A 26,883-nucleotide genomic window follows, 5' to 3' on the forward strand; every position below is an offset into this window, starting at 1 on the left:
GTACCTGACATAAAATACAAATTTCTAAGCTTGCCATTTGAAGTCTGTCAAAGTCTGGTTCCAGCCTGGATTTCTGGGCATTTCACACATTGTACTAATTCTAGCCAAATGGGCCTTCTTGATGTTCTCCCTATTCAGCAGTCTATCTCTCCCCTCCATGCCTTTGCATAGGAATAGGACACTCTCCCTTAGCCTCTTAGATGGCTTAGCTTCCTTCAAGGTTCAGATCAGGTGAATCAGCGAAGCTTAATCTGACATCACCTTCTCTAGGAGGCTGGCGCCCAAGTCACCCACAGTTGTCTATACCTTCCCTTTCAAAATTACCTTCTATTTATTCTATACATAGCTTGTATGAGTATAGTTATTTTTCTCCCAATTCCAATGTAAGTTTCTTGAAGTTCTGCATTATTTTTGCCTTTCTTTGTATCCCCAGCATAACACAGTAACTGACATATGGCATTCATGTTTAGTCATTTCAGCCTTTGTCTGATTCTTCGTAATCTCTTTTAGTGTTTTCTTGGCAAAAAATACTGGAGTGGGTGGCCATTTTCTTCTTCAGCTCATCTTATAGATGAGAAACCTGAGGCAAATTGGGTGAAGTGACTTGCCCAGGGTCACATAGCTAGTAAATGTCTGAGGCTAGATTTGAACTCACAAAGGTGAGTCTTCCTGGCTCTGGTCCCTGTGCTCTATCCACTGGGCCACCTAACTTTCTGCCCAACACATAGTAGGTGTTTAACAAAAGCTTAGGGATTGACTGACTAGGATTCAGTGCTCTCTCTGTCCTCAACTTCTTTTGAATTTACCTATATCTATAAATGTTATCATTCTCATCCCACTCTTACCCCCCACTGAAAGTCCTTTAGGAGCAGGGAGTACACTGTAGTAACAAGTGCACTGCACTTGGAGTCAGAAAAGAGTTGGGTTTGAACTCATCCCTGACATTCATTAGCTCCATGACCATGGGCAAGTTACTTAATCTTTCTGACCCTTGGTTTCCTCATCTACAATATAGTAAGAATCGGAGGGCCTCTCAGTTGGAAAGCCATTTAACACAGTCTGAGGTTTTCTGTACAACATACCAGACAAGTGGCCCTCCATCCTCTAGGCTTAGCTTGAAGACCTGCAGTGATGGGAGAGGGGCCCCACCACCTCCATCCCAGACAAGTGGCCCTCCATCCTCTAGGCTTAGCTTGAAGACCTGCAGTGATGGGAGAGGGGTGCCACCACCTCTGGAGGCAGCCCATTTAACCTTTAGATGGATAGACTTGTCAGGATTTGCTTTTCTTTGTTTCAAGCCTGAAATCTTCCTCTCTGCAACCTCTCCCTTTTTCTCCTTTCTCTGCCTTCTGGGGCCAAGTCAAAAGTCTTATCCCTCTTCCAACAACAATAGTACCCAACAACAATAATATGATGACAATGATAGCATACTTTAAAGTCTGCAAAATGCTTGACAAGTATTATCTTATTTTATTTTCCCAACAACCTTTTGTAATAGATGCCATCGTTATCTCCATTTTACAAATGAGGAAACTGAGGCTTAAAGAAGTTAAGTGACTTGTTCAGGGTCACACAACCAGTGTCAGGAGGCAGGATTTGCACTTGGGTCACCTTGACTCCAAGTATAGTGCTCAATCCATATGATAACCCTTAAAATACTTGAAGACAGTTATCACCTCCCCTGAGCCCTCTCTTCTCCCTGCCCCAAGTCTCTCCTATCTCAGTAAATCCTCCATTTAGCTGACAAACCGATCTTCCTAAAACACAGATCTGACTATGCCACACACATACACCCTCCCTTAAATATCTCCAGTGGCTCCCTACTGCCTCCAGAATCAAATATCAAATTCTGTGTGGCTGTTAAAGCCCTTCAGAACCTGGCCCACCCCTGTCTTCCCAGTCTTCTCACGCCTCACTCCCCTCCCAATACTCTGCCATCCAGTGGCATTGCCTACCTTATTGTTTCTTACACAAGACACTCTAGCACTTGATTGCAGGTATTTTCCAGGGTTGTCTCCTGTGCCTGCAATTCTTTTCTTCCTCTTTTCTTTCCCTCCTTGTGGCTTCCCTGGCTTCCTTTATGCCCTAGCTAAAATCTCACATCCTGAAACCATCCTTTGCAATTCCTCCTTAATACTGATGTCTTCTCTCTGAGATTACCCTCGATTTATCCTGCATCTGTTTAGCTGTTTGCATATTGTCTCCCCCACTAGATTATGAGCTCCTTAAGCGAAGAGAATGTCTTTTTTTTCCCCTTTTCTTTATCGCCCTAGCCTTTAACACTGTGCCTGGCACACAGTAGGCACTTAGTAAATGCTTGATTTCTTGATTTCCTCAGACCAAATATCCCCAGTTCCTTCAGTCATCATAGTTCCCTAGTCATCATAGTTCATGAATTCAGGCCTTTTGCCATTTGATTGATAAACATTTATTAAACACCTCTTATATGCCAAGAAGCTCTCCAGCTTACAATGACCTTTCTAAATCTCAGTGTCCAGAATTGAACCCAAGACTCTAGATATGATCTGATGTAAGATCACCTGTACTTCTTACCTTCCAGGGTCATTACATAAGACAACTGACAGGATATATGTAAAGTGTTTAGTAAACTTCACTCTGATGTCAGCTGTTATTATGATTTAATAGGCATGCTTCATATGAAAATGGAGGCATATAGCTATAAAGCATAATATGGTTTAGCCCTATGTGATAAATGTTCATGTATAGCAGTGACTAGAGAAAAGGGATTGAAGAAGCCACTGTGGGTAGGCCCTCTCCTCTCCCCTTTCATCCCTACCACACAGATTTATAATTACCAATTTACCATGTTGTTCTGAATAACTAACCCTCAAATCCCTCTTGTCTTGAGACAGAACCCACCCAGAATGACCCAGAACAAGGATGAGACAGCACTCCAATTCAGGAGGCTCAGGAGCTGCTGTCCCTTTGCTAATTTCCCTCTTCCAAGACTGTAACCCACAGAACCAATCACCCAGTACATTTCCTTGTTCACATGAAGAAGTTAGTAGGTAAACAGACCAGGACCTTGGGATCCCTTGCTTGAAACCAAGGGCTGGATTACTTTCTGAAATCCTCTCTCTGTGGGGGGTGCCTTAGAAATGTTTTGCTTGATCTTGCCTTGGGCCTCTGGTATTTGGCATTGCTCTCCCATCCCACAAACTTCTGATCCTCCCATGAGAGAATGCTGATGGTTATCACCTTTTAATTACATGCTTTACCCTTTCACCGGGACACCATAAAATGTCTTTATAAGTACTAGAAGTAATAATTTTATGAAGTGTCTGTAACAGTGATGCAGAGCACTGTTTGAAGAAGTGTTTGTTTTCTTATAAATAGAGTCTAGAAAATAGTGCAGGGAAAGTTTGGAAACAGGACGGGAAGGGAAAAGGCCCAATTCCTGGATGGGAGCAAAGAGCTCCCACTGAAGGGGAAACAGAATCTCCTCTAATTAGCCAATCGAGAAATATTCATTCAGTGCTCTACTGAGGGGCTCCTTGATGCTGAGTAGTGAGGAGGATACAAGGGAGACCTGAAAAGTAGCAAATCCAGGCCCTGTCCTTGTGAGCCATAGACAAGGTAACAAAACCCAAGATTAGAAAACAGGACCATATAAGGCAAAGTGTCACACAGAAGGTCCGTGAAGGCCAGAGGCAGCAAGAAAGCCTTCCTGGACGAGGGGGCCCTTCAACTGGGTCCCAAAGGATGGGTAGAAACTTGTCAGAGAAGAAAACAGAGACAGGAATAAGAACTCACATTTCTTAAAAAAAAAACCGTTTAGAGTTCATAAATCATCAGTCATGCTCAGCCCTAGGAGGTGGGTAGCATAAGCAGAGCCGTAGCATAAGCAGGACCAGTGGAAAAGACATTTTCATTTAGGGGAAAAGACAGGGACCCCAGGATATTGCTGGGAGATCACTTTAAAGATCATAGATCTTAGCTGCCATCTGGTCCAAGCCAAATCCCTCATTTTAAAGAAGAAAAGACTATGGTTCTAGAAGGATGACAATTCACATAGCTATTGCTATTGTTTATTTAGTCAGTCATTTGTTTGCTAATTATTAGCATGTGTTTGTCATATACAGTTTGAAAAGCCCTTTACCTATATCACCTCATTTGATCCTTCTGTAAAAAGACAATTTAGTCCAGATGCTCAGAAAACCTTCCCAGTAATGAGGGTTGTTCCAGGGTGGAGCAGACGGCCTCTGGAGGCAGTAGGCTCCCCTCACTGGAGCCCTTCTGGCAGTAGCTAGATGCCTATGGACTCAGATTCTCATTCAAGTATGGATTGGTCTCAATGACCATAGAGCCCCCTGCTAACTCTAAGAATCTGTGATTCTGTGAATCTGATTATCCTCACTTCCTTCCCTGGCTAACAGAAAAATGTGGCTTAGCCCTACTTAGCAGCATTTTTACAGTGGATAAAGCCAATTGGACTCAATCAAAAGAATGAGATTCTCATGGTAGGATTCCAGGCACCATCCAGCTAGACAGAGAAGAGCCATTTCTGGAGACAGTGAGGGCGCCTCAGAGCCCAGAAAGTAACATCACTTGGGCAGCAGTGGAATTTGTCTGTCTGGTGCTTCTTTGCAGGCAACACTTTAGTCAAAAGATCCTGGCTGAACACAAGGAGTGAGCCAAGGGTTAAAAGTTCTGTTCAGATGGCTGCAAACTGGGGATCTACTGTAGAGGGAAGATAGGCTTTGACATTCTGCATTCCTCCGGGGAAAAGCCTGGGCTTAAATTAATTAACTGCGGGCACCTTTGAGCTAGGGATTCTGAGAGGTTTGAACTAGACTAGCTGGTCTCCACCAGCTTCCAGCCCCCAAGCCTTTGGCTGGGCTGTTCCCTAGTGCCTGGAATGCACTCCTTCCTTCCCTCCCCAAAGTTCTTTTCAAATCTCACTTCAGGGGGTCACTCTTACAGAAGGCTTGTCTTCATCCCTGAGTTGCTATTTTACATTTATTTCATATACATTTTGTTAATTGCTGTGCATATATACTGTCTCTCCCAATAGAACACAAGCTCTTTGAAAGCACTCCCCAATTAGATTGTATTGCTTTTGTATGCACTTTGTATTTCTCTCCCCACAGCAGAATACAAGCTGTATGAGGGCAGACACTGTTTCAGCTTTATATCATATGCCAACCCAATGCCTGGCATGTAGCAGGTGCCAAAGTTAATTCAAGGAGTATTTGCTGAGGTCCTGCTGCATGCTAGGTGCTTGAGGTAAAAAAGTCAAAAGCTATGCAGTCCATGCCTTCAAGGGAACATTTATGTTCTTCTGTGTGGAGACAGCACCTATGCTAATGAGTAAATACAATAGCAAGAGGAGACGGATGAAATGCCAAGTTATTTGGGGTTGTGACAGGCCAGTAACAAGAGGGGAAATAAGGAACAACTTCTGACAGGAGATGGTCATTGAATTGGCCTTCAAGGAATTCCAAGACTGAAGAAAGGAAACTGAATGATCCAGGCATGAGGGACAGCCAGCCCGTGCAAATGAGCAGAGATGGGAGGTTCCATTATTGAGTGATCACTGAATTACCAAATGGTTAGAGTACAGGGCCTGAATATATGTGTATAAAGAAATCCCAGATGAGCAAACTCCATCTGCCAATGGCAGGGCAGCACTTTCTCTGTGACTTTTGGTTTTTCAGTTGTATACAACTCTTTGTGATCCCTTTTGGGTTTTCTTGAAAAAGATACTATGATTGTTTGCCATTTCCTTCTCCGGCTCATTTTACAGATGAAGAAACTGAGGTACTCAGAGTTAAGTGACTTGCTCAGAATCACACAGCTACTAAGTGTCTGAGGTCAGATTTGAACTTAGGAAGATGAGTCTTCTGACTTCAGGCCCAGAACTCTGTGCACTGCAGCACCACCTAGCTGCCCCTTATTTAAAAGGTAGTTCCTAAGCAATTTTAATGTGTTGATACATTCATTTTTTTAAAAAGAACTATATAAACATATGTGGTTTTCTAAGTCAACGTGTTACCCAGAGGAATCCTTATGTACAGTTTAGTGATCCTTATTCTATTTGAGTTTGACACCATGACTGTAGAGAGAGTTGTAGAGAGATAGGAGTAGCTGGTCTCAGAGGTCAGCTTCCACCCCTGAGATTCTGAGAAGCAAGGTTCCAAAGGAACTCTCTTCCCTCCCTTACCCATAAAGCGATGACTTCCTGCTTTGGATGGTTAAGTGTAATTACTAAGTTTAGATTTCAACTCTTGCCTCAGGCATTTAAGAGCTGTATGACTCTGGACAAGTCACTTAACCTCTGCCTGTCTCAGTTTCCTCAGCTATGAAAGTGGGGATAATAATAGCATCTACCACTTGGTTGCTATCTCACACTGTTGAAGACAAGATTGGAACACAGATCATCTGACATGAGAACCTGAGCTCTTTCCACTACGAAATGATTCCTTTCATTGGGACTTTTTAGATTTTGACCACATGTAATTGGGCCCTTTTTGGCTCCTTCTGTCTTTACTATTATTCTTACAAGAACAATTACAGGATCATAGATAGAACTGGAAGGGATTGTAAAGGCTGAATTCAACTTGTTCATTTTACAAGGAAGGTGACTGAGGCACAGAGAGTCTAAGTGACTTATCTAAAGTCACCTAGCGCACACACGTCTTAAGGAGAAGGGTGGGAAGGAAAGGGGAGAAAAATTTAAAACTCAAAAATTTATGGAAGTGATTATTAAAAACTAAAAACAAATTCATTAATAAAAAATAAAATAAGATAAAGTCACCCAGCTAGTAAGCGTAGGTGGTGAGATTCAACCTAGCTATTCCTGACTCCAAGTCCAATGCTCTTATCTATTATACCATGGTGTCCTAAATAAGCTTAAATGTCCACAAACTCCAGAGTCAATCATGTTTAGTGGTTTTGTTTCATTCTGGGGTTACCAAATATTCCATAAAAAAGCAAGGACATGTGAAGACACTATCTACATCCAGAGAAAGAACTGATAAATAGAAATGTTTGGAGAATTGTTTTACATATGTATGTGTGTCTAATGGTAACCATCTCTAGAGTGAAGGAGGGAAGAGAAAAAAGAAATTTGCATGATAACTTCATTATGTATTTGAAAGGAATAGAAAGTTGCAATGTAATGGATTTGCAATTTCAGGTGCAATCCTCTTTTTTGTCATACTATGTTACGGAAATGCTTGTTTTATTCCATAAATTCAAAAAATACAGAATAAAGCTGGGAAGACAATACAGTATAACAGCAAGAGGATAAAAGAAGAAAGTATAGACTTATGTTCCCAGTTTTGCCATTAGCTCTGATTTTTATAACAAGACAAATAAATTTTCTTTTCAGGACCTCCACTAAAATCTGAAAAAGGGAAGTGATTTGCTCTGGTCAGATTTCATCTACAATATAACAACAATATTAATAATAATCATAATCATAATAATAATCATAATAACAATCCCATCCAGGCTTTGCCACCTACTCAGTTCTGGGCATCACATCTTTAAAAAGACATTGCCTCTTTTTAAATCCCCAGTGCTTAGCACAGTGCCTAGCACATAGTAGGTGCTTAATAATTGTTTATGGATAGAAATACCATAGAGTGTACAGAAAAGAACACCCTAGTTGTTGGGGGGGGGGTCTTTAACTACTTCAATCCATATGAGAAGTAGCTGAATGAAGTGGAAGTGTTTAGCCTGGAGAAGAGTGTTAATAACTGTCTTTAAGTATTTGAAGGGCTAATCTTCAAAAGATGGACCATCCTACTAGTTAGCCACAGATGGAAGACCTACAAGTCATGGGAAGAATGGGATAAGAGGCTGATTTAGGTTTGATATCTGGAGTCACTCCCTAACAATTAGAGCTTGTCTAGAAGTGGAAAGAGCTGCCTGGACAGGTGATGTGTTTGCCCTCCTTGAAGATCTTCAGGTGAAGACAGATTAACCACTTACCAACGACAGTGACTTTCCCATCTTTCTTTTTGTCAGTGTTCTTTATATCTCATCTGTAACCGCATCTGAGACTGTGGTGTTTGAATCCAAGGATGGTGAAGCTACTATCCTTAATGGTGACACAAGTTTGTTGCTGCAGTATTCTGGTTGTTAATTAATATCAGGCAGGCATGAGAGTGCTCATTGCACTGAGGGCTGATTTTCATTGTTGGATGCCAAAATCTTTCTCTGTAAATAAGGACCCATTGCTCCTGACTCTACCTTCTGAGACTTAACAGATCAATACTAATCTCTCTTCCACACTGACAGCTGCTCAAACCTGGAAATCCACTGAGTGGTGTGATTTAAGAACCGTAACCTCACTCCTGTTCTCCCCCACTATATACACACAAAAACAACACACACACACACACACACACACACACACACACACACACACACACAGAGATCCTTTAATCTTTCTGATACTCAATCAGATATCTTATTTGGATTGCTAAGACCTGCTAAGAAGATTAGGGGCTTTACTCAGTCACATCTTTATGTGAATTAGTTTGGGAGAAGTCCAGTCAGAGAAACTGCCACATTCAAATTCTGAGTGGCACTGTCGACTCTTGCCTGTGATGTATTACCAGTGTGATCATGGGGATTTCACTCCGCGGGACCTCGGTTTCCTCATCTGTAAAATGTGCCAGATGCCTTCTAAGGCCCCTTCCAGTTCTGAATCCATGATCTATGCCTTTCCTAACACATACCTGAGAAATGCTGATAAAATGAGAATTCTGCTACAGTCAAGACAAGTTAGAAGGATGGAGAGAATTTTGAATTCTAGAGTATTGTTGGGTAGAAGGCATAGGGAGCTGAATAAAAGGCCTTCACCCAGAAGGTAGCACAAAGTCTTGGGCAGAAAGGGGCTCAGGAGGAAGGAAGGGGTCAATTAAAAGGAATGGGAAGAGAAATAATGAGGGAGGAAAGAAAAGGAGATCCTAAAATTTTATACCTCAAGCACGTGATCTGAAATATTTTCGTTGTTATTATCATCCCACTCATTTTTGCTTTCTGACACTTAACCTCAAATAATAACCATTCAAGAATGTCACCACTTGACAGGATTATGACAAATTTCAGACAACTTCATAACCACTCCTTAGCATGTGGACTCAGAGTTCAGAAATTTTTATATTTTTCCTCTACCAAAAATTTCCAAAAAAGGAAAATTTATCCCCACTCTAATTCGGTCATAAGAGAGACTCCCAGACAAGGTAGTTTTGACACGCCCAGCTCTCCTCAGCAGGCATTAGGCACACTGTCAGGCTTTTGCAAAGTACAGGCAATCTTGTTAGCGATGCTGCTTGTTAGTGTTAACTGGCCATGTGGGAGGAGGGAACGTTGGTCTGAACGGCCAAGTCTGTGCCTTATTAAAGTTCCTCTGCAGCTAGCCAGACGTGGTGGCCTTTGGCCCTTCCTTCCCCTCTGTTTGATTAAAGCCATCATCACAGTGAAACTCACTGCCCACCCCACCTTGTTCCTTCTCCACTCATCCAACTTATCCTTTGAATGATTCACTGAGGAAGTAATACCAGAGAGAAACTTTCATGTTCACATGGGAGTACTAATACAGGAAGATCTTTAAACCATTTGGAGGGATGAGGGGGGAAGAGAGACAGCTCAGCTTTCATGCTGGTTTCCCTGGCTTCCTTTAAGCCCATATTAAAATCTCATCTTCTACAGGAAGCCTCTCCCAAACTCTCTTAATTCTAGTATCTTTGTTCTTTTCATATTTCCAATATATCCTGTATATAGCTTATATGAACATATTTGTTTACTTGTTGTCTCCTCCATTAGCATTAAGGCTCCTTGAAGGCAGGAACTGTCTTAGAACAGCGCCAAGCATATAGTAAGTACTTAATGGTTAATTGTTGTTCTTCTTTCTCAAAGAGGACCAAAGCAGTCACTCCATGGCCCCTCTTGTCCATCCTTAGATGGGCATTTAAGTCCACTAGGCAGTGGGATGTATGAGTCAATATCTGCTCCTTTCACGAGTTCATAGTATTTATAGTTGGAAGAGACAGTAGTGATCAACCCTTCCTACCTCATGTTACAGAGAAGGAAAGTGAAGCCTGGAGTGGCTAAGTGACTTGCCCAAAGTCATGTAGCCCTTAAAGCTAGAAGGAAACATAGAGATAGCTAACATTTGGCATAAGCTTTTAGAGAACGATTACAAAGAGAATGAAAAGACTATAAAGATTATTAAATTAAATCTAATTCGTTATTACAAAGATATCAGTTAGTCATTTAACTGAAGCTTAGAAAGGCTCCCTCTGTTGCATAATTAATAATGTTAAAGATAAAATTCAAAGCCAAGTCTTTTTAGTCTCCCAGTCTAGTGCTTGATACCATGTGGCCTCTGAGGGAATGACATTAACTACCAAAGGAGCTGTCCGTGCTGTAAGGCTCAGGAGGAGACAAGAGAAAAGTCATTCCCGGAGGTGGTTTCCTAGAAGAGGCACCTGAGCTGGACCTTAAAGGATGGTGACTGATTGATTGATTTGAATAGATTGAGAATGGGAAGAACAATCCACATTGTTAGTAACCATTTATAAAGCACTTACCAGTGTCAGGCATGACGCTAAGCTCTAGGGATACAAAGAAAGGCCAAAGACAGCTCATGCCCTCAAGGCGCTCACAATCTAAAGCTGGGGGGGGGCAACAATAATCAAACAAATGTGTACAAACTAGCAACATATGAAAAAAAGGAAATCATTAACGGAGGGGGACACTAGAATTACAAGAGATTCAGAAAGGCTTCCTGTAGAAGGTGGGACTTTAGCTAGAACTTAAAGGAATCCAGGAAAGCCAGAAGGCGAAGATGAGGAGTGAGGACATTCCAGGCATGGGAAACAGCCAGAGAAAATGCCCAGAGTTGAGAGAAGGAGTGTCTTCTTCCTAGAACAGCAAGGAGACCAGTGTCACTGGGTCGAAGAGTGGTTCGGTATAAGCAGACTGCAATGGTGGGGGAAGGAAGAGGCCTAGGTTATGAAGGACCTTGAACAACAAATAGAGGGGTTTTCTATTTGATCCTGGGTGTGACCAGGAGCCACTGCAGTTTGCTGAGCATTGGGAGGAAAGCAAAGGCCCAGATGTAAAAATAAACATGGTGTGTTCAGGAGAGAGTGAGGAGAGCAGCCTGGCTGGACCCAAGGTTAAATTTAAAGGCCTCCTTCTTGATTGGGTTTGATATATATTTTTTTTTCCAAAGATTTCAAAAGATAATCTACAAATATATGACAAGCCACTTGCAAACTTGGAAAAGGCAGAGATGCCATTCATTAATCATGTTGCCCTTAACAGCACACTTTACAAACAGTTCTCACCTGCTTTGTGCAAAAACCCTGTGAAGCAGATGCTGCATTTGTCATTCTCATCTTACAGATGAGGAAATTGAGCTTCAAAGAGATTGAAAGACTTTCCCAGAACTATATACATCATGATTTTTAAAAATAGTTCAAATTTCTAAGAGTGCTTTAAGGGCTCGCAATAGCCCAGTGAGAAAGGTGAAACAATTATTATCCCCATCTTACAAATGAAGTGATCAAGGCTCAGAGAGGTTGACTAACATGCCCAGAGTCACACAGCCTGCTAGTGACAGTGATAAGATTTACTGTCAGCTTTCTCATTCTTTTTTATCCCAAGATCTTTCTGCCCCATACCATACTTTGTAGCCTTGTGCATATTACCTTACTCTCCTATGCTTCACCCCAGCTAAATAATGTATGTGAATATATTTGTGTTTTATTCTAGGGTCTTTCTTCCCTGAAGCTAAGCCCTCGGATACTGTTTTTAAAATAGTCTTTTGGCTCGGATACTTAAACAGCTGCATCAACCCCATCATCTATCCCTGTTCCAGTCAAGAGTTTAAAAAGGCGTTTCAGAATGTCCTGAGAATCCAATGTCTCCGAAGAAAACAGTCCACCAAACATGCCATTGGCTATACCCTTAACCCACCCAGCCACGCCATAGAAGAGCACAAGGACTTGGTGCGTATCCCAGTGGGATCAGGGGAGACCTTCTATAAGATCTCCAAGTCAGAGGGGGTCTGCGAGTGGAAATTTTTCTCTTCCACATCCAGTGGGCCCGCTAAGAATACTGTGTCCCATGACCAGTCTACCTGCACTTCAGCCCGGGTGAGAAGCAAAAGCTTTCTGAGGGTCTGCTGCTGCGTGGGGTCCTCAGGCCCAGCCATCCAAGAGAGCCGCCAACTGCCCACCATTAAGATCCACACCATTTCCCTCAGTGAGAATGGGGAGGAGGTCTAATGGGCTTCCCAGTCCCAAGGGAGAGGGATGTCAATAGGGCGTTTGTCATTCCATCTCCCACTCATCAGGCTGGATAGTTACTCTTCCTGGAGCAAAGGCAATGGCCTTCCACGTAGGGTGGGACGGGGAGGAAAGAGGATGAGGCAAGAGATCATCTCCTAGTCCAGTGATTTAGAATGATGACCATCACTATTTCCTTGCTGGGAACACTCTTTCTCTCTGAGCCTTCCTCTTTGTCTTTGGTCATTCCAATGAAAAATATCATGGGAAACAAAGTTTCCTTCACAATCCAAAAGACTATAAATACATGATTATGATTTCACCGGGAATATTTTCAGCACACACTCTAAGTTTGGAGTTATTTCTTGATGGAGTGAGATTTTTTTTTTCCAGGCTGAATTTACTGATGGCCTAAGTCACTATTTTAGTGAATAAGAACAGGAAAGGGAAAGGGAGAGCATTCAAAATGGAGTTCAATATCCCTAAGCATATTTCCCTCTCCTCTGAGGGAAAGTTCTTCAACCTGAGCACTATGGATCCTTCCTGAGTCTCTGTTGTGGGAAATATGAGAGTGAGGTTTACTTTTCTCAGGATTCTTGCTTTGATGCCAACCCTCAGTCTCCAGAGACTAGCATGAGATGACATTACTGAGTTCTTGAATTGAAGAGAGAAGAATTCTTTTTCTTTTTTCTTTTTTTTTTGGGGGGGTGGTTGAGAGAAGGGTGTTGAAAGTGCCAACAAGGTGACTGAAATCCTTTACTGATAAAGTTCAATAATTCATCATATACTTGTTAATAGCCTTCTATGTGCTGGGTGTTAGGGGTACAAAAAAGAAAAGAGCACAGGCCCTGCTATCAGGGAGCTCACAGTCTAATAAAGGGGTATGCTATGCTCACAAATAATTAAGATCCAAGTTAAAGGGTTATGGGGTCAAAGGAGAGATGTAGACAGAGTGCTATAAGGAGACTGGAGGAAAGAAAGGTCACATTTAGCCAAGAGATTTGATTCCATTCAACAAGCAAGTATTAAGCACTTAATATGTCCCAGGCACTCTGTTAGACCCTAGTCAATTTGAAGACAAAAATGAAACAGTGCCTACCCTCAAGAAGTTTACCTTCTATTGAAGATCAGACTTTGATTTCATTCATTCTAAAAAAAAAAAACGACAACAACATATATTAACTGCCTTCTATATTCAAGGTACAGGGTTAGGCTCTTGGGGGTGGGGTACAAAGATGAAAACAAGATAGTTCCTGCTAGCAGGAAGCTTGCAGTCTACTGGGCTATCAGGATGTGAATTTCGCTACTACCCTGCCTCCTGTTACTACTTTGAAAGTCAGCATGGCGCAGTGGCTAGAATCCTGCTTCAGACGTTTATGAGCTATGTGACCCTGAGTCTCAGTTTCCCTATCTGCAAAATGAGGAAAATAGCGCTTGCTTCACAAGGCGTTGTGAGGCTCAAAGGAGATAATATAGAGAGTGTAAAGTCCTTTGCAAATCTTAAAAGCACCATATCAAAGTCAATTATTCTATTTATTTACTTATTTTATGCCATAATAGAATATAAACCCTTTAAAAGTGGGAAAGGTTTCATTTTGGGTTTTGTATCCCCAGAACATTATCCCTAGGGATAATGGAGGTACTAGACCTGATTTCATCGGTATATATGTGATTCCCAGCATGGAAACTCCCTCTAACAATGCAAGTCAGAGCCCTGTGTGCAACTTGGTTTTAGAGAGTTGCCTAGGTCCCTGCAAGGTTCCTTGCCCAGGTCACACAGGCAGTAGGTGTTAGAGACAAGACTTGAAGCCCAGATCTTTCCGATTCTGCAGCCCCATCACGGAGTCATACAGTCAATGTGTCAGAGGCAGGACTTCCACCTAAATTTCTCTGGTCTAGATCAAGGCTTGCTATCTTTTCATGAATATCTGTTGGGTTTGTTGAATTGAAATTCATCTTAGCTATAAAAACCAGTTAAGTCATTTTGAGGAGCTGATGAGCAAAAAAGGCATTTGCAGCACCTTGAATGGAAGGGAAGAGAGAGAATGAGAAACTCAGGAGCTCATCGCACCTGAAGGCTGAAGCTGCCAAATAACTCCCCGGCCTCTTCAGTTTGGCCAGCGCCAAGAAGACCTTTCTCAACAAATCACTTGCTACTTCAGGAACTCATTTATGAGCAAATGAAGGGCTGGTCAACCTTCCAGGCACATCGGGACTTCAATATCCATTACCTTTATTGCATAATGCATGAGGCTTAGCCTATCCAATACATCAGCAGTGTGTGGCAGGAGTCAGTTCCAAATCACACGTGTCTTTTCTTGCCAGATCAGTGATGTCAATGCTCAGCAGATAGCCGCTGGACCATTTCCATGGTACCTTTCTTCCCTTGGCCTAACACCTTTCCTTTAACATTTTCAAAGTGTTTAGCAAGCAGAGACATAACTAGGAATTGGCACCCAGGGCAAATGTAGTGGACACGGTGGGGGTGACACCTTGTACTTTCCCATCCTAACCTATTACTCTTGCTAACTAGGTGCTAAACTCAGTGGTTTCAGTGGTCTTGAAGGATCATGAGTGCTATCAGCATCCTCTAAATCAAAGGTGTCAACACTGCTAAGTGAAGCACCAACCAGATGTAATTAAAATGTGACTGGGAAATATTTAACAAAATAAATAAAAATACAATACAACTGAGACATTAATATGTGGTTTTCTAAGTCAACATGCAGCCCACAGGGATCCTTATGTACGGTTTGAGTGGCCCCATTTCTACTTCTGTTTGATGCCACTGCTCAAAATTATGAGTCCCTGGGGCACAGCCCTGATCACCTCACCCTAGCTAAGGCACAGCATTTATTGAGCCCCCAGAAGAAGTGCAAGCTACACTTCTGTTTCCATTCTTGCAATCCTGGCAATGATGCTGTAGTTTGAGGTCACCACCTCCCACATTGCAATAAAGAATGTTTAATGTGAATCAATCAAGAGTTTTTGCAGGCAATTTTTGCACAGTTGGGAAGCATTGGGGGATTTTGTCCCATTCCTTTACTGAAAGTGTTCACCAGCTTCTCCAGAGAAAAGGCTTTTCCTGTATATGTCCTCACTCTTGTTGGTATAATGAGCATTCTGCCTTGTACTCAGACCAGGTTTGAATGGTGGCTGAACATCCTGAATTGTGTCTTCCCTTATGAGCAAATCCCTTCCTCTCTCTAAATTTCAGGCTTTTCTTCTGTCAAAAAAGGTCTCACCTGAGGGCCTCTGTGGTCACTTTTAGCTCCAGATCTATGGCTCTATGATACTATAGTTCTATAACTTTCATTAATTCTAAAGCAGTTACACAGGATAATAGGGGTCCTGTCATGTCTGACAAGTCAAAACTTAAAGAGTTCATAATGATTCAGGAGGGAAAAATAAACTGGATTTGAAGCACAAGATTTGGCTTCAACATCCAATTGCTCCACTTAATGTCTGTGTGACCTTGGGCAAGTAACTTAACCTCTCCTTATCTCAGTTTCCTTATCTGTAAAATGATGAGGTTGGATTCTGCCTCTAAAATACCTCCCAGCTCTAACTTCATGTTCCTATGGACTTTCCTGTCATCCTTCAATTAAAGTCTTCATGAATTTATCTGAATTGGATGGGACTGCTTTCATCTAAGTTGAAATGTCTAAACAGGACTCCCCCATCTTACCATCACCTACAAGAATATCAGCCTCTTGGGAAGAATAGTAGTATCTGGTCCCCCTGAAATGGATGATGTCTTTTGAGAGAAGATCTCTGAGCACCTTGAAGTTAAGTATCTCTAATCCTCATTTATGGATAAGAAACCCTTAATAATAATAGCTAGCATTTATATCATGCTTTAAGGTTTGCAAAGCACTTCATATGTTATCTCATTCAATCCTCCCAACAACCCTGTGATGTAGGTGTGTTTATTATGTACATTTTACAGATTAGGATACTGAAGCTGAGAAAAATTAAATAGCTTTCCCTAGGATCACACAACTAGTGACTAGAGCAGTATTCGAATGCAGGTCATTCTATTTCCAAATCCTTCTTTATCAACTAGCCAAATAAAACAAAAACAAAACAAAACAAACAAACAAACAAACAAAAACATGGTGGAGACTTAATGTTAATATTCTAGTGCAATTAACCAACCAGAAAATTGTCCAGTCATCTGACATCAACGATAATGACTATTGCAATGTCAAACATCCCTAAATACCTTAGGCCTCATCTCCATTCCCATTCTCTAGAACCTAAGAATTATACTCTGACATTTTCCCATAGCATGAAATTGGTCATAAAATTAAATGCAATTGTCGATTTAAAATTTTGACAATATCATCTCAAGTTTACTATTTAGAGTTACAAAAGGAAAGATTGGCAACTTCAGTTAGCTTTTTAACCAATCAATCAAATCACTCCCTACAACTCAGAGCATGCCACACTGTCTGAAATCATTATATGTTGGCACCAAGCCTTGGCGTTTTCTGTTTTAAGTAAATGACGGTCATGGTTAGATCCTTTCTGTCTCATGTTTACTGCCTCTATTTTTAGTTTGGAGAATTTGTCCAGAATGATTGGGATTGAAAAGGCTTCTTGAATGTATTAAAGTAGGAACATTGAAGTGGCTGTATATCCCTAGAAGTCAGCACAACTAATGGGAAGGACCAAACTCACAGGACTAGGGATCATTTGGGTGTGCAAAATGCCTACCTCAAATTGGACAGAGACTTATCTTGTTCTGGTGATAAGGAGGTGTGAAGAGCCTCGGAAAGTGAATATTTGGCTTACTGTCAACACTTGAGCTTCCATAGGAACCTTTTGCTCATTTTCTTATATCTAAGACTACTCCTACCTGAAGACCACAGCTGATGTGTGTGAATACCCACCTAAAACATTAAACCACCAAAACCATGCCTTTGGATGAGTTCGGTCCCAGAAGACATGAACAAATAGTACCTGTGTTATGATTTTTTTTCAGGGCTTAAAATTACCCCCCCAAATCTTTTTGTTTGTGTTTTCACAATTAACTTCTAAACAATCTTGACACCCACAGCACCAGGATTGTATTCTGTGACATTAGAGTTGAGAAAAGAATTGGTTTAGTTAGGAAAAAATTCAAAATTTCTTCTCCTCGATTTCATTCCATGTTTCCAAGAGTTGGTGGAATGGGATGAGATTTGGCCCTGTCTAGGAGGACAAATTCAGATCAATTCAAATCAATTCAACAAATATTTACTGAGTTAACTACTATAAACTAGGCACTGCACTGGTCTCTGAGGAGGCAAGGATAAATTGAAACAGTCCCTACCCTCAAGGATTTTAGACTCTAATGGGAGAGGACATGGTAGATTGGTAGAGAGGACATAGAGATTATGGTCTGTAAATGACATTATTGGAAATGGTAACTACTCAATATACTCAATTAGAAGAGGGAGTTAGCCTTTTCTGTTTCACCCATGAGGGCAAAGCTAGAGCAATGAATAGAGCTTGCAGACAGAGAGGTTTAGATTTGAAAACCTGCTAACAATTCAAGCTACCCAAAAGTGGAGTGGGTGATCCCGGAGGTGGTAGGTTGCTCCTAATTGGATAACACTAACCAGAAATCTTGTCAGGAAATTCTTGCTTCAGTACAGGTTGGATCAGATGACCTCTAAGGTCCTTTCCAATTCTGAGATTCTATGTTTCACCTCACACTTGCTTCTCTTGAACTTCCTTGCCTAGATGATGGTGTCTTAGTTGGGATCGTTTCAGTTGTGACTACCAAGCACCCATACTTTTCCCCTCTGTATCAAGATTAACATCATACAGCTATTTTGACCCACTGGTCTTAGGAGCAGAGGTTCTCCATCTGAGCATGGCAATATTTCACCAGCTGTTTGTCTGAGTCAATGATTTATTTATTCCCCAGTGTCTAATCACATTCATTCTTAATCAAAACTCTGCAGACACTCTTCAATTGCTTTTGGGGCTACTTCTGCTCAAAACCCTTCCTCTGTGAAAATGATGCTCTCTTGGCTACATGAAAACTATACTTAATTAGGTGTCATTAAAGGGAGTCCCACTGCAGAGAGGATAATATTCTATGATAAGCAAAATTCTCCTTTGGAAATCCCACTAGAGCAACTGAAGAGCAGGTGCTGGTGAAGATCTTGGTGCTCACTTATTGTAATCTCTTTTCATACCACTAGGACTTTTAACCCTGAAAACACCTTCAAACAGCTCCAGCCGGAGCCATTGACGACACTCTATGCATCTGTTCCTTGCCCACAAACTTGGTCATGGAGCAAGGCTGATCTCAGCCTGCTTTGACTCCCACCATCTTCATAAACAATGCTGGCCATGAGCCTATGGCCCTCCAGAGCCTCTGCGAGATGGGTGAGTGGAGATCACAGTTTGCATTTTTGCTGATGGGGGTGGAAAGAGCCAGAGGCCACAGAGGGACCCAGTAACTGAGTTAAGCTTCCTACAGAGGACACTCAAGCTGTCTGCAAATGCTCAGCTCACCTTTCTCCTCTTCATGTTCCCAGGAGCCCAATTGGTAAGGGATGGCCATCATACAAAAAGCCTTGCCTACACAACACAGGGAAGCTGTCCTCCAATATTCTCTACCACTGAAGCATGGATAACTGGTACTCCATACCAAATTAGGTATTTGATAAAGTGGCCAGCAAAGAAGGCTTTTTGTTTTCTCACATGCACCTCCATCTACCAGCACTTGTTCGAAGTGGAATAGCTTAATTATATTTTCTCTGCCTCTCATATCAGGACTGGTGGGGAGATCAGTGAGAGAGACAAACAATTCTTTCATTATAGCATGCTCAGTCTTTCTGCTGTTCATCTTGTGTCATGTTGTGTATTGACAAGTAATGGGAATTGTCACTAGGTTAGACAAAGAATGAGGCACATCTAACAGGAATCCAAAAAACAGTCCAGGACTAAACATAAACTATACCTGGGAAACGAAAAGATGATAGGTTCATAGATTTAGAACCCAGTGGTCATCTAGGCTAACCTCATCATTTACAGTTAAGGAAACTGAGTCCCTCAAAGGTAAAGGGATTTCACCCTGTATGGCCAAAGGCCATGTATGTAATAAGAGGCAGAACCAGGATTTTGAACCTAGACACCATGGAACAGAAGAAAGAATGCTAGCTAGGGAGAGAGCGTGTCTGGATTCCACCCTCAGCTCAGCCACTTACTATCTGGGTGGCTTTGGGCAAACTCTCTGAAGTTAGGTTTCCTCAACTGTAAGATAAGGACATTGCACTATAGGACCACTAAGATATCTTGTGGTTCTAAATCCACGGACCTATTATCTTACTGTGCTGGAGTATTAGTGAGCCATTAAAATTATACAAATCAATTACTACATAACAGCATGGTACAATTCAACCCAATACAATAGAGTGAAGAACTTAAGTAAATTTGGGTCTGTGAAAGCAGAGGAAAAGGTGGAAAACCTTGATGCCCTGAGCTCATTATGGTAAGGCTTTAGCCATTATTTTCATGTGTTTCCCTAGTTCATAGGAAAGCAGATCTAGAGTTGCGAGGAACTTCAGAGGCAGGCCATCTAGTTCGTTTTTCCTCCTTTTACAAATGAAGAAACTGAGGCATCAAGTGACTTGAGCAAGGTGTTGAAGGGCAGTGGGAACAGAGATTCACAGAAACACAGCATGTCAGAGCTTAGAATGACTTCAGAGTTGGTAAAATATAACCTCCTCATTTTGGGTAGGACAGAACTCAGGCCAAGATAGGGGAAGAGCCTGGCCCTCTGGTTAGTGACTGGGCCCAAAGTTTGAGGGTCAATTCCTATTTGTAGCCAATCTCCTCATTTCCTTAACTGCAAGACAATCCATTTACTCTGCAGAAATTCCCAGTTCCCCCCTCCATCCCCGGTATTACTGCATGCCAGGCTGGTCTATCACCCCGCGTCTACCATTCAGTGATTGGGTACTTTCTGAGCACATTTCTTTATCACTTCACAGAATTTTCTCCTATTCTGCCCTGCCCTCTTTTGCCCTATTTCCTCCTCTTTACTTCCATCAAAAGAGCTAATTTTTCTGATATATTAGCACAATCACCTTAAAAGCCATTCTTTTATTCATTGAGTTTTATTCATTGCCTACTATATGCAAAGCTCTGTGATAAACACTGAGGATGCCAAGGCAAAAAAACCAACCTGAAACAATCATTTGAATGGTGTCTTCCTCATTAGGATGTGAGCTCCTTGAGAACAGGGACCTTCCTGTTTTTGACTTTCTTTATCAGTGCCTGGCCCAGAGTAAGTGCTTAAGAAATGCCTGTTGATTGACTGAAACACTCCTGCCTTCCAGAAGCTCAAATTCTGCTGGTGTGTGGAAGTGGCAATGCAACAGATGGACAGATAAGGAAATAGAAGGCATTTGAGGAAGAAGAGAGGTCAGGAGGAATTGTTCTGGGAAGGCTTCAGGGATACCAAAGATGAGCCTAGAAGAGCTATTGATTCTGAGAGGCAGAGGTGAAGAGTGGAATCTAGTCTAGCCATGGGGAATCCACAGAAGCAAGATGGGGAATGTAAGTTCAAGGAACAGGCAGCAGTCCAATTTTCCTAGGACATGAAGCAGAGAAGTGGGAGGTAAGCCTGAGAATATAGGATGATGTCTGATTATAGTGCGTTTGGAATGGCAAGCTAAGGAATTCATATGTTATGCTGAAGGTTTTTGAGCTGGAGAGTGATAAGATCACTCATGTACCTTAGGGAAATTATTTTAGACATAAGGCAAAGGATAATGTAATGGAGACACTATGGAAAGAGGGCTAAGTTTCTAGTCCATGAAAAGTGCTGTACTAGGGTGGTGGCATCAGGTGTGGAGAGGAGGGGCTGGAGATGCAGCATAAGGAGGATTTTGTGACTGATCAAACAGAGGCAGGGGAGCAGTGATGGTGAGGGATCAGAAAGAACAAAAATATTTATTTCAATCATAATGTATTCATCTAAGTCCCAGAATCACTGAATCTCAAAGTTAGAAAACATGTCAGTGGACATGAGGTCCAATCCATACCTGAAAAAGAACGTCATGGAGAATATACCTGACAGATTGGCATCAGCCTTTTTCTAAGACTTCCAGAGATGGAGAACACACTACACACTGCGCACGCATGCGCGCGCGCACACACACACACACACACACACACACACACACACACACACACGCACTTCACTTTTAGAAATCTCTGATTTTCCTGATATCAAGCTAAATCCTTCCTGTCTGAAGCTTCTCCTCATTGCTCCTATTTCTACCATCTGGGGCCAAGCAGAATAAGTCTAGTCCTTCTGAAACACAACACTTCTTAAAATGCTTGAAGACAGTGGTCAAGTCTAACTATCCCTAGTTCTCTCAAGGGATGCTCATGTGTCTTGGTCTCTAGATGTTTCATCATCTGGGTTTCCCTCCTCTGGAGGCTCTGTAGTTAATCAGACTCAAATCGACACAAGCTAAGAGAGAACAGTCTTATGGGCTACATGTGTCAGGACCTCAATTCTAACTTCAGGTTTCTTCATTTGATTTCTAGATCATAAAGTCATAAGACAATCAATTTAGAGATAAAGGGGACCACAGGGGACATGAGTGCAACTCTTTCATTTTACAGATGAGAAAACTGAGGCCCAGAGAGGTAATATGACCACCAGGGTCACACACATATTATGTATCTGAGACAGGATTTGTAGGACCATAGATCTAGAACTAGAAGACCATTTAGAACTGGAAGGCCATAGAGGACATCAGGCCAAGCCCGTCCTTTTATAGATGAGGAGTCTAAGACCAGAGAGAGTGACTTCTCCAGGACTACACAATCAGTTAGTGTCTGAGGCAAGATTTCAATTCAGGTCTTCTGGATTCCGGGTCTAGCACTCTATTCACTATACCACTTAGCTCCAAAATTTATGCAAGCAATGGTATGACGTAAGGATGGCCATACCCCAAGATTTAGCCCATTATGGTCCAATCTGACTATGGCCATTCAATCACCTTCCTAGGCTATAGTTACCTTCTTGCCCCAACCTTTTCCATATAGCCTGCTCCTAGCTTTGGGTCTTAAACTTGGTTTAAGCCCTGAGTAAGTTTTGGATATGGAGTTCGTGTTCTTATTCAGCCTTGCTTGAACATACTCTATCCATATCAACCATCTTTTGGTTTTCTAGGAAGAAAGCTACTGGTGTGTTGCAGGATTTTATTGGGAATGTTTGGTAACAGCGAAAAATAAGAAAATTCAACTCTTTGGGTGAAATAGAAATAAGAGAGCAAGACTGGGAGCCCGAGGATCTTGGACAAGTCCTTTCCACTCTCTGGGCCTTAGTTTCCTTGCCTTTAAAATGAGGAGATTGGACTACATGATCTACAAAGTCCCCCCAGTTCTAAATCTATATGAATGTACTTAATTATGAATGTAAGCCACTCGTGAGTAGGGATTGTTCCATTCTTTGTATTTGTATCTTCAGCACTCTAGTGCCTGGCATATGATAGGTACTTAATAAATGAATATTGATGAATTGATTGATTTGGGACCTGAATGAATACAGATTTACCTTACCTTAAGAAAAACCAGCATACCCAGATTTGAACTAACAAACACAGATAAATGAGAGAGTGAGAGATTTTATGTGGTTCTTCTGAGATCATGGTCTTCTATTATTTGTAGCCACATGACATCTCCAAAAAATCTTGGCATTAAAACACAGACTTTTGTTCATCCTAGAAAGCCCTGCACAGTTTCCCAAGTTCCCTGTAATTCTGTTGTAGGCCCACATCATTATCCACCTGAAATGACTAGCCAACATAGAATCACTAATGAACTGACTCAATGACAACTGGCTGTTGTCATCTAACCAACATGCACTTTTCATCCACTTTGTTCTTCCATTATAAATGACTGGGCTCATCTATATCATGTGAATATGAATTGCCTACTTCATGAAAGGGTTCTTCAGTTTCTATAAAGGGACAAATATTTGTTCCACTCAGATTCCCTCTAGTCTAATCTAGAATGTATATATTAATAATCTAGAAATATAACTTGATACCTCACGGTGAACTAAAGCACAAAGTATAAATTTTAAGAGTATTTGATTTCCCCAACCTCACAAAAAGAAAGTGAAGAAGAATTCTACTTTTATAGAGCTATTTTGTTTTCACTAGACCTGCAATTTCACTGGTATCCTATAAGGAAACTCACTCTACCAAAGGTGATTGGTATCCCTACCACAACTATAGTTCAGTTTTCTGGACCACTGTGAGGTCAAGTATACGCAGAGCTTTACAAGAAAATGCCTATTTCATAAAGTCTGGTATACCTTATGAGCTCAGAGGTTCAGATCGAGAAGAGATCTCAGAGGTCATCCTGCTCACCTCCCTCATTTTACATCTGATGAATTGAAGCCCAGAAGGTCAAATAACTTTCCCAAGGTCACACAGCTATCATCTCAGAATGAAGGCAACCCACTTCCTCTGTCATGGGGGGGACAAAAGAGATGAATCTCATTTAGTGTTGATGATTTCTCAAGCTCATATCAAGAAACTATCCCCATAAAATTGAGTTCATTCATTTGTCAATTTGAGCAAAAGGGATTCTGTGCTATTATTATGCCAGCAAAACTAGTTTATTTGCTGTTGCCAATATACAACATTTCATTTCCTCCCTCTGTGTCTTTGCATCAGTCAGTTTTCCATGCATGGAATGCTCTCCCTCTTCATCTATGCTTCTTGGAGCTAATAGCTCATAGCAAGGTTCATACGGAATAGCACCTCTGCCACCAACCTCCTCAGTTGTACTAAACTTATGGTTATATTGAATTGATTGATTGATCTGTATGCTTCTTGTCTTCTCCCAGTATGATGTAAGCTCCTTGAGGGCAGGGACTATTTTATTTTTGCCTTTGTTACCTCCAGTCTAATACAGCACCTGATGCATAGTAGATGTTTAATTGAATTACTTATTGAATTTAACTGAATCTCAACTCTATATCTCCCCTAGTCCTAGCACAGTATTCTGCACCCAGTAGGTGCTTAATAAATGCTTGTTAAGCACCATTAAATTGAAAAAAATTGTCACATCAGGAGATGCAGTGCAGTAGAGTAAAAAGAGGGGTGTCTTGGCATGGCTGATCACTAGCTCTATAACCTGAGGCAAGTCAGTGAACCTCAAGAAGCCTTATTCTGCTCAACTCTAAAATGAGGGGGTTCAGCTCACTGTCCTCTGTGGGCCCTTCCAGCTCTGGCTCTATGTGCCATCTGACTTTCAAGTGAAGGCTCTCTTTTTAAAAGGAAACTTTGCTTTGGGTCCCATCCCATGCCCATTGTCCTGATTTGCCTTTTGGCCCAAGTCTAAGTGAATGAGTTAATAAGCACTTGCAAAAACAAACATGAGAAAGCCAAGAACAGGTTTCAGGACCTAATTGTTCACATTCTTGGAGACCCAGCTCAGTGTAACAGTCTCTCTCTGTTGTGTTCTCATGGTTACACAACTTTCCTTCCCACCACCCAGATTCTAACTTTCTAACTACCGGTCTCCTCAATGCCCCTCCACTGCAAACATCTCCAAAGAAAGAAAGAACAAAATTCACAGATCCAAGAAATGTAACCACAGAAACACCAATACCTGCCAAGGAAAACTGCCATGACAAATGGCTGCCTCTAAGCCCCAGGGCTTGGCACAGTAAACTAGCTCTATCACCAGTTCTTCCCCTGTGCACGCACATCTCTCCCTCCTTTTCCCTTCACCTTTTACCCAAGGCTGAACCTTTAAGGGGCCAGTGGATGACAAACCTGGGCCCTTTTAATTTATGCCATTGGAAAGAGTGGGCCTCAGAAGTCTTTCTTCTTCACTGGTATTTATACAGAAAAAAAAGTAATTCAGGTTTTTTTTCTGATAACATCATGTAAATAAACAAAACTTTCACTGTGCATGAGGCAACTAATTCATAACCGTGAGCAAATGTTTTGTGAGCACTAACAAGCCAGTATTGTACTCTACAATGCTGTGTTATTTTTAAAACAACAGTAACTAAGAAGGGATTTCCAAAAGAAAGAAATGGGTAGTGTGTTTTTCAATCCATTTTAAAACATTACCTATACGTAATAATTAAATCTCTGTACTTCTCAAGAAGTGCTTAAACTTTGGCACTGAAATCTGAAAGACGTTCAACCTATGTTATGTCTAGAGGGTTCACCAAGGTAACAATCATGGCTCGTGAGGTGTAAAAGTAGTCAAAAGCCTTGAGTGGCACTTCAGAAAAAATTAGAAGTGAAAGGTTTTTACTAGTATCAGCTTGCAACTGAACTGAAAAGCTTTTGCTTATTTCTCCTAGCATGGTATATGGTCCACCCCAAGTAAAGGTTCATTACATCCCTGTGAAATTAAAGCTCTGGTTCAATAGCATGCCACAGTCCTCTTTAAAGCATGAATCTAAGCACATTTCCCAGCTGGCTGCCCCTCCTCTGCTTGTTTTCTAATAAAAGTTACCCAGGATACAAGCTCCATGTAGTAACCAGAACATCTAGGTCAGTGGTGGGGCTGCCCATCAGATAGAGTGGTTTTCAATATAACCCTTGACTTGAATGAGCTAAATGAGCCCCACCACCACCACCACCACCACCACCACCACCACCACCCCCATTCCCTGTGAAATTTCCACCAATGTATCAACCATATGTGATTCAACCAGACCTTCTTCTAGCTTTGGGTATTTGATCACTTCTGTACATGATATCTTGAGTGGATGGTACCTTTTGATCTTTAATTTTGTGAAATATATATGTATATCTTTCCTAAATATTGTGGCAATGTGGATTGTGTTGTATATACTGTCACAGACTGAATGCTTGTGTGCCAAATAGGTCTGTTCATGAGTTTGACTTGCATCCTGCCTTGCAAGAATGTCTGTATACTTGAATCAGCTGCAGTATTCTGCATTGACATCTAAACTGAAAATGGCTTCTAAGACATTTTACTCTTGTGAAATGGACTGAGTATCTTTGAACTATCCTGTTTAAATGTTTCTGAATTTTCCACATACCATTTTTATAAATCCATTTCTTTAATACATTGAAAAAAATCATGCTGGTCATTTTTCTTGAATTAAATGAATGTATATATTAATAAGCAGACAAATAAATTATTGGGGGGAGTTGTACTTTGTGGACCATGCAATTCATTCATGTTTTAAGGGAGTTGTTCTATTTGTTTGAACGATGTAGTTCAAATTATAAGTATTTACACTCCTATAAATATAGGCAACATATTTATGTCTTGTTCAATATTGAAATGTGTCCTCTAATAAAATATTTTAAATGTCTTTCTTTAAGTTCTATAATGCTTGAGTTAATCACGTTGTTGTGAAAATTCAATCTACCCACAGACACTTACTAAGCACCTACTATGTGCCAGTCACTGGGCACGGCAAAAATGAAACAGTTCCTCCTCTCAAGGGCTCACATTTTGCTGCTTTGCCAGGGTGGCAAGGGAAGGAATCACTCATTTAATAAGCATTTATTAAGCACCTACTATGTGCCAGGTCATGGCTAGATGGTCAGAGAGGTCTGAGGAGAAAGTCAAAGAACCAACT

The 26,883-nt window shown here is 41.3% G+C and overlaps 1 protein-coding gene across 3 annotated transcripts in view; it reads left to right on the forward strand.

The window, feature by feature from the left end:
* The window catches only part of ADRA1A (adrenoceptor alpha 1A), a 120,770-nt gene extending 94,157 nt beyond the window's left edge, over positions 1-26,613 (forward strand). The window contains exons 3-4 of one of the 3 annotated variants that reach the window (XR_013484415.1): positions 11,758-18,656; positions 18,809-26,613. Coding sequence is in view for 2 of the 3 variants with exons in the window: in XM_021007717.2 (XP_020863376.1) it covers positions 11,758-12,272 (515 nt within the window). In the remaining variant the exon portion in view is untranslated. Of the gene's footprint in view, positions 1-11,757 lie in introns of all 3 variants that reach the window. The other 2 variants (XM_021007718.2, XM_021007717.2) reach the window with 2 other exon arrangements.
* Positions 26,614-26,883: the final 270 nt, after the last annotated feature.

This window comes from Phascolarctos cinereus, unplaced genomic scaffold (assembly GCF_003287225.1).
Source record: "Phascolarctos cinereus isolate Bilbo 61053 unplaced genomic scaffold, phaCin_HiC Scaffold_2;HRSCAF=192, whole genome shotgun sequence".
NCBI classification, from domain to species: domain Eukaryota; kingdom Metazoa; phylum Chordata; class Mammalia; order Diprotodontia; family Phascolarctidae; genus Phascolarctos; species Phascolarctos cinereus.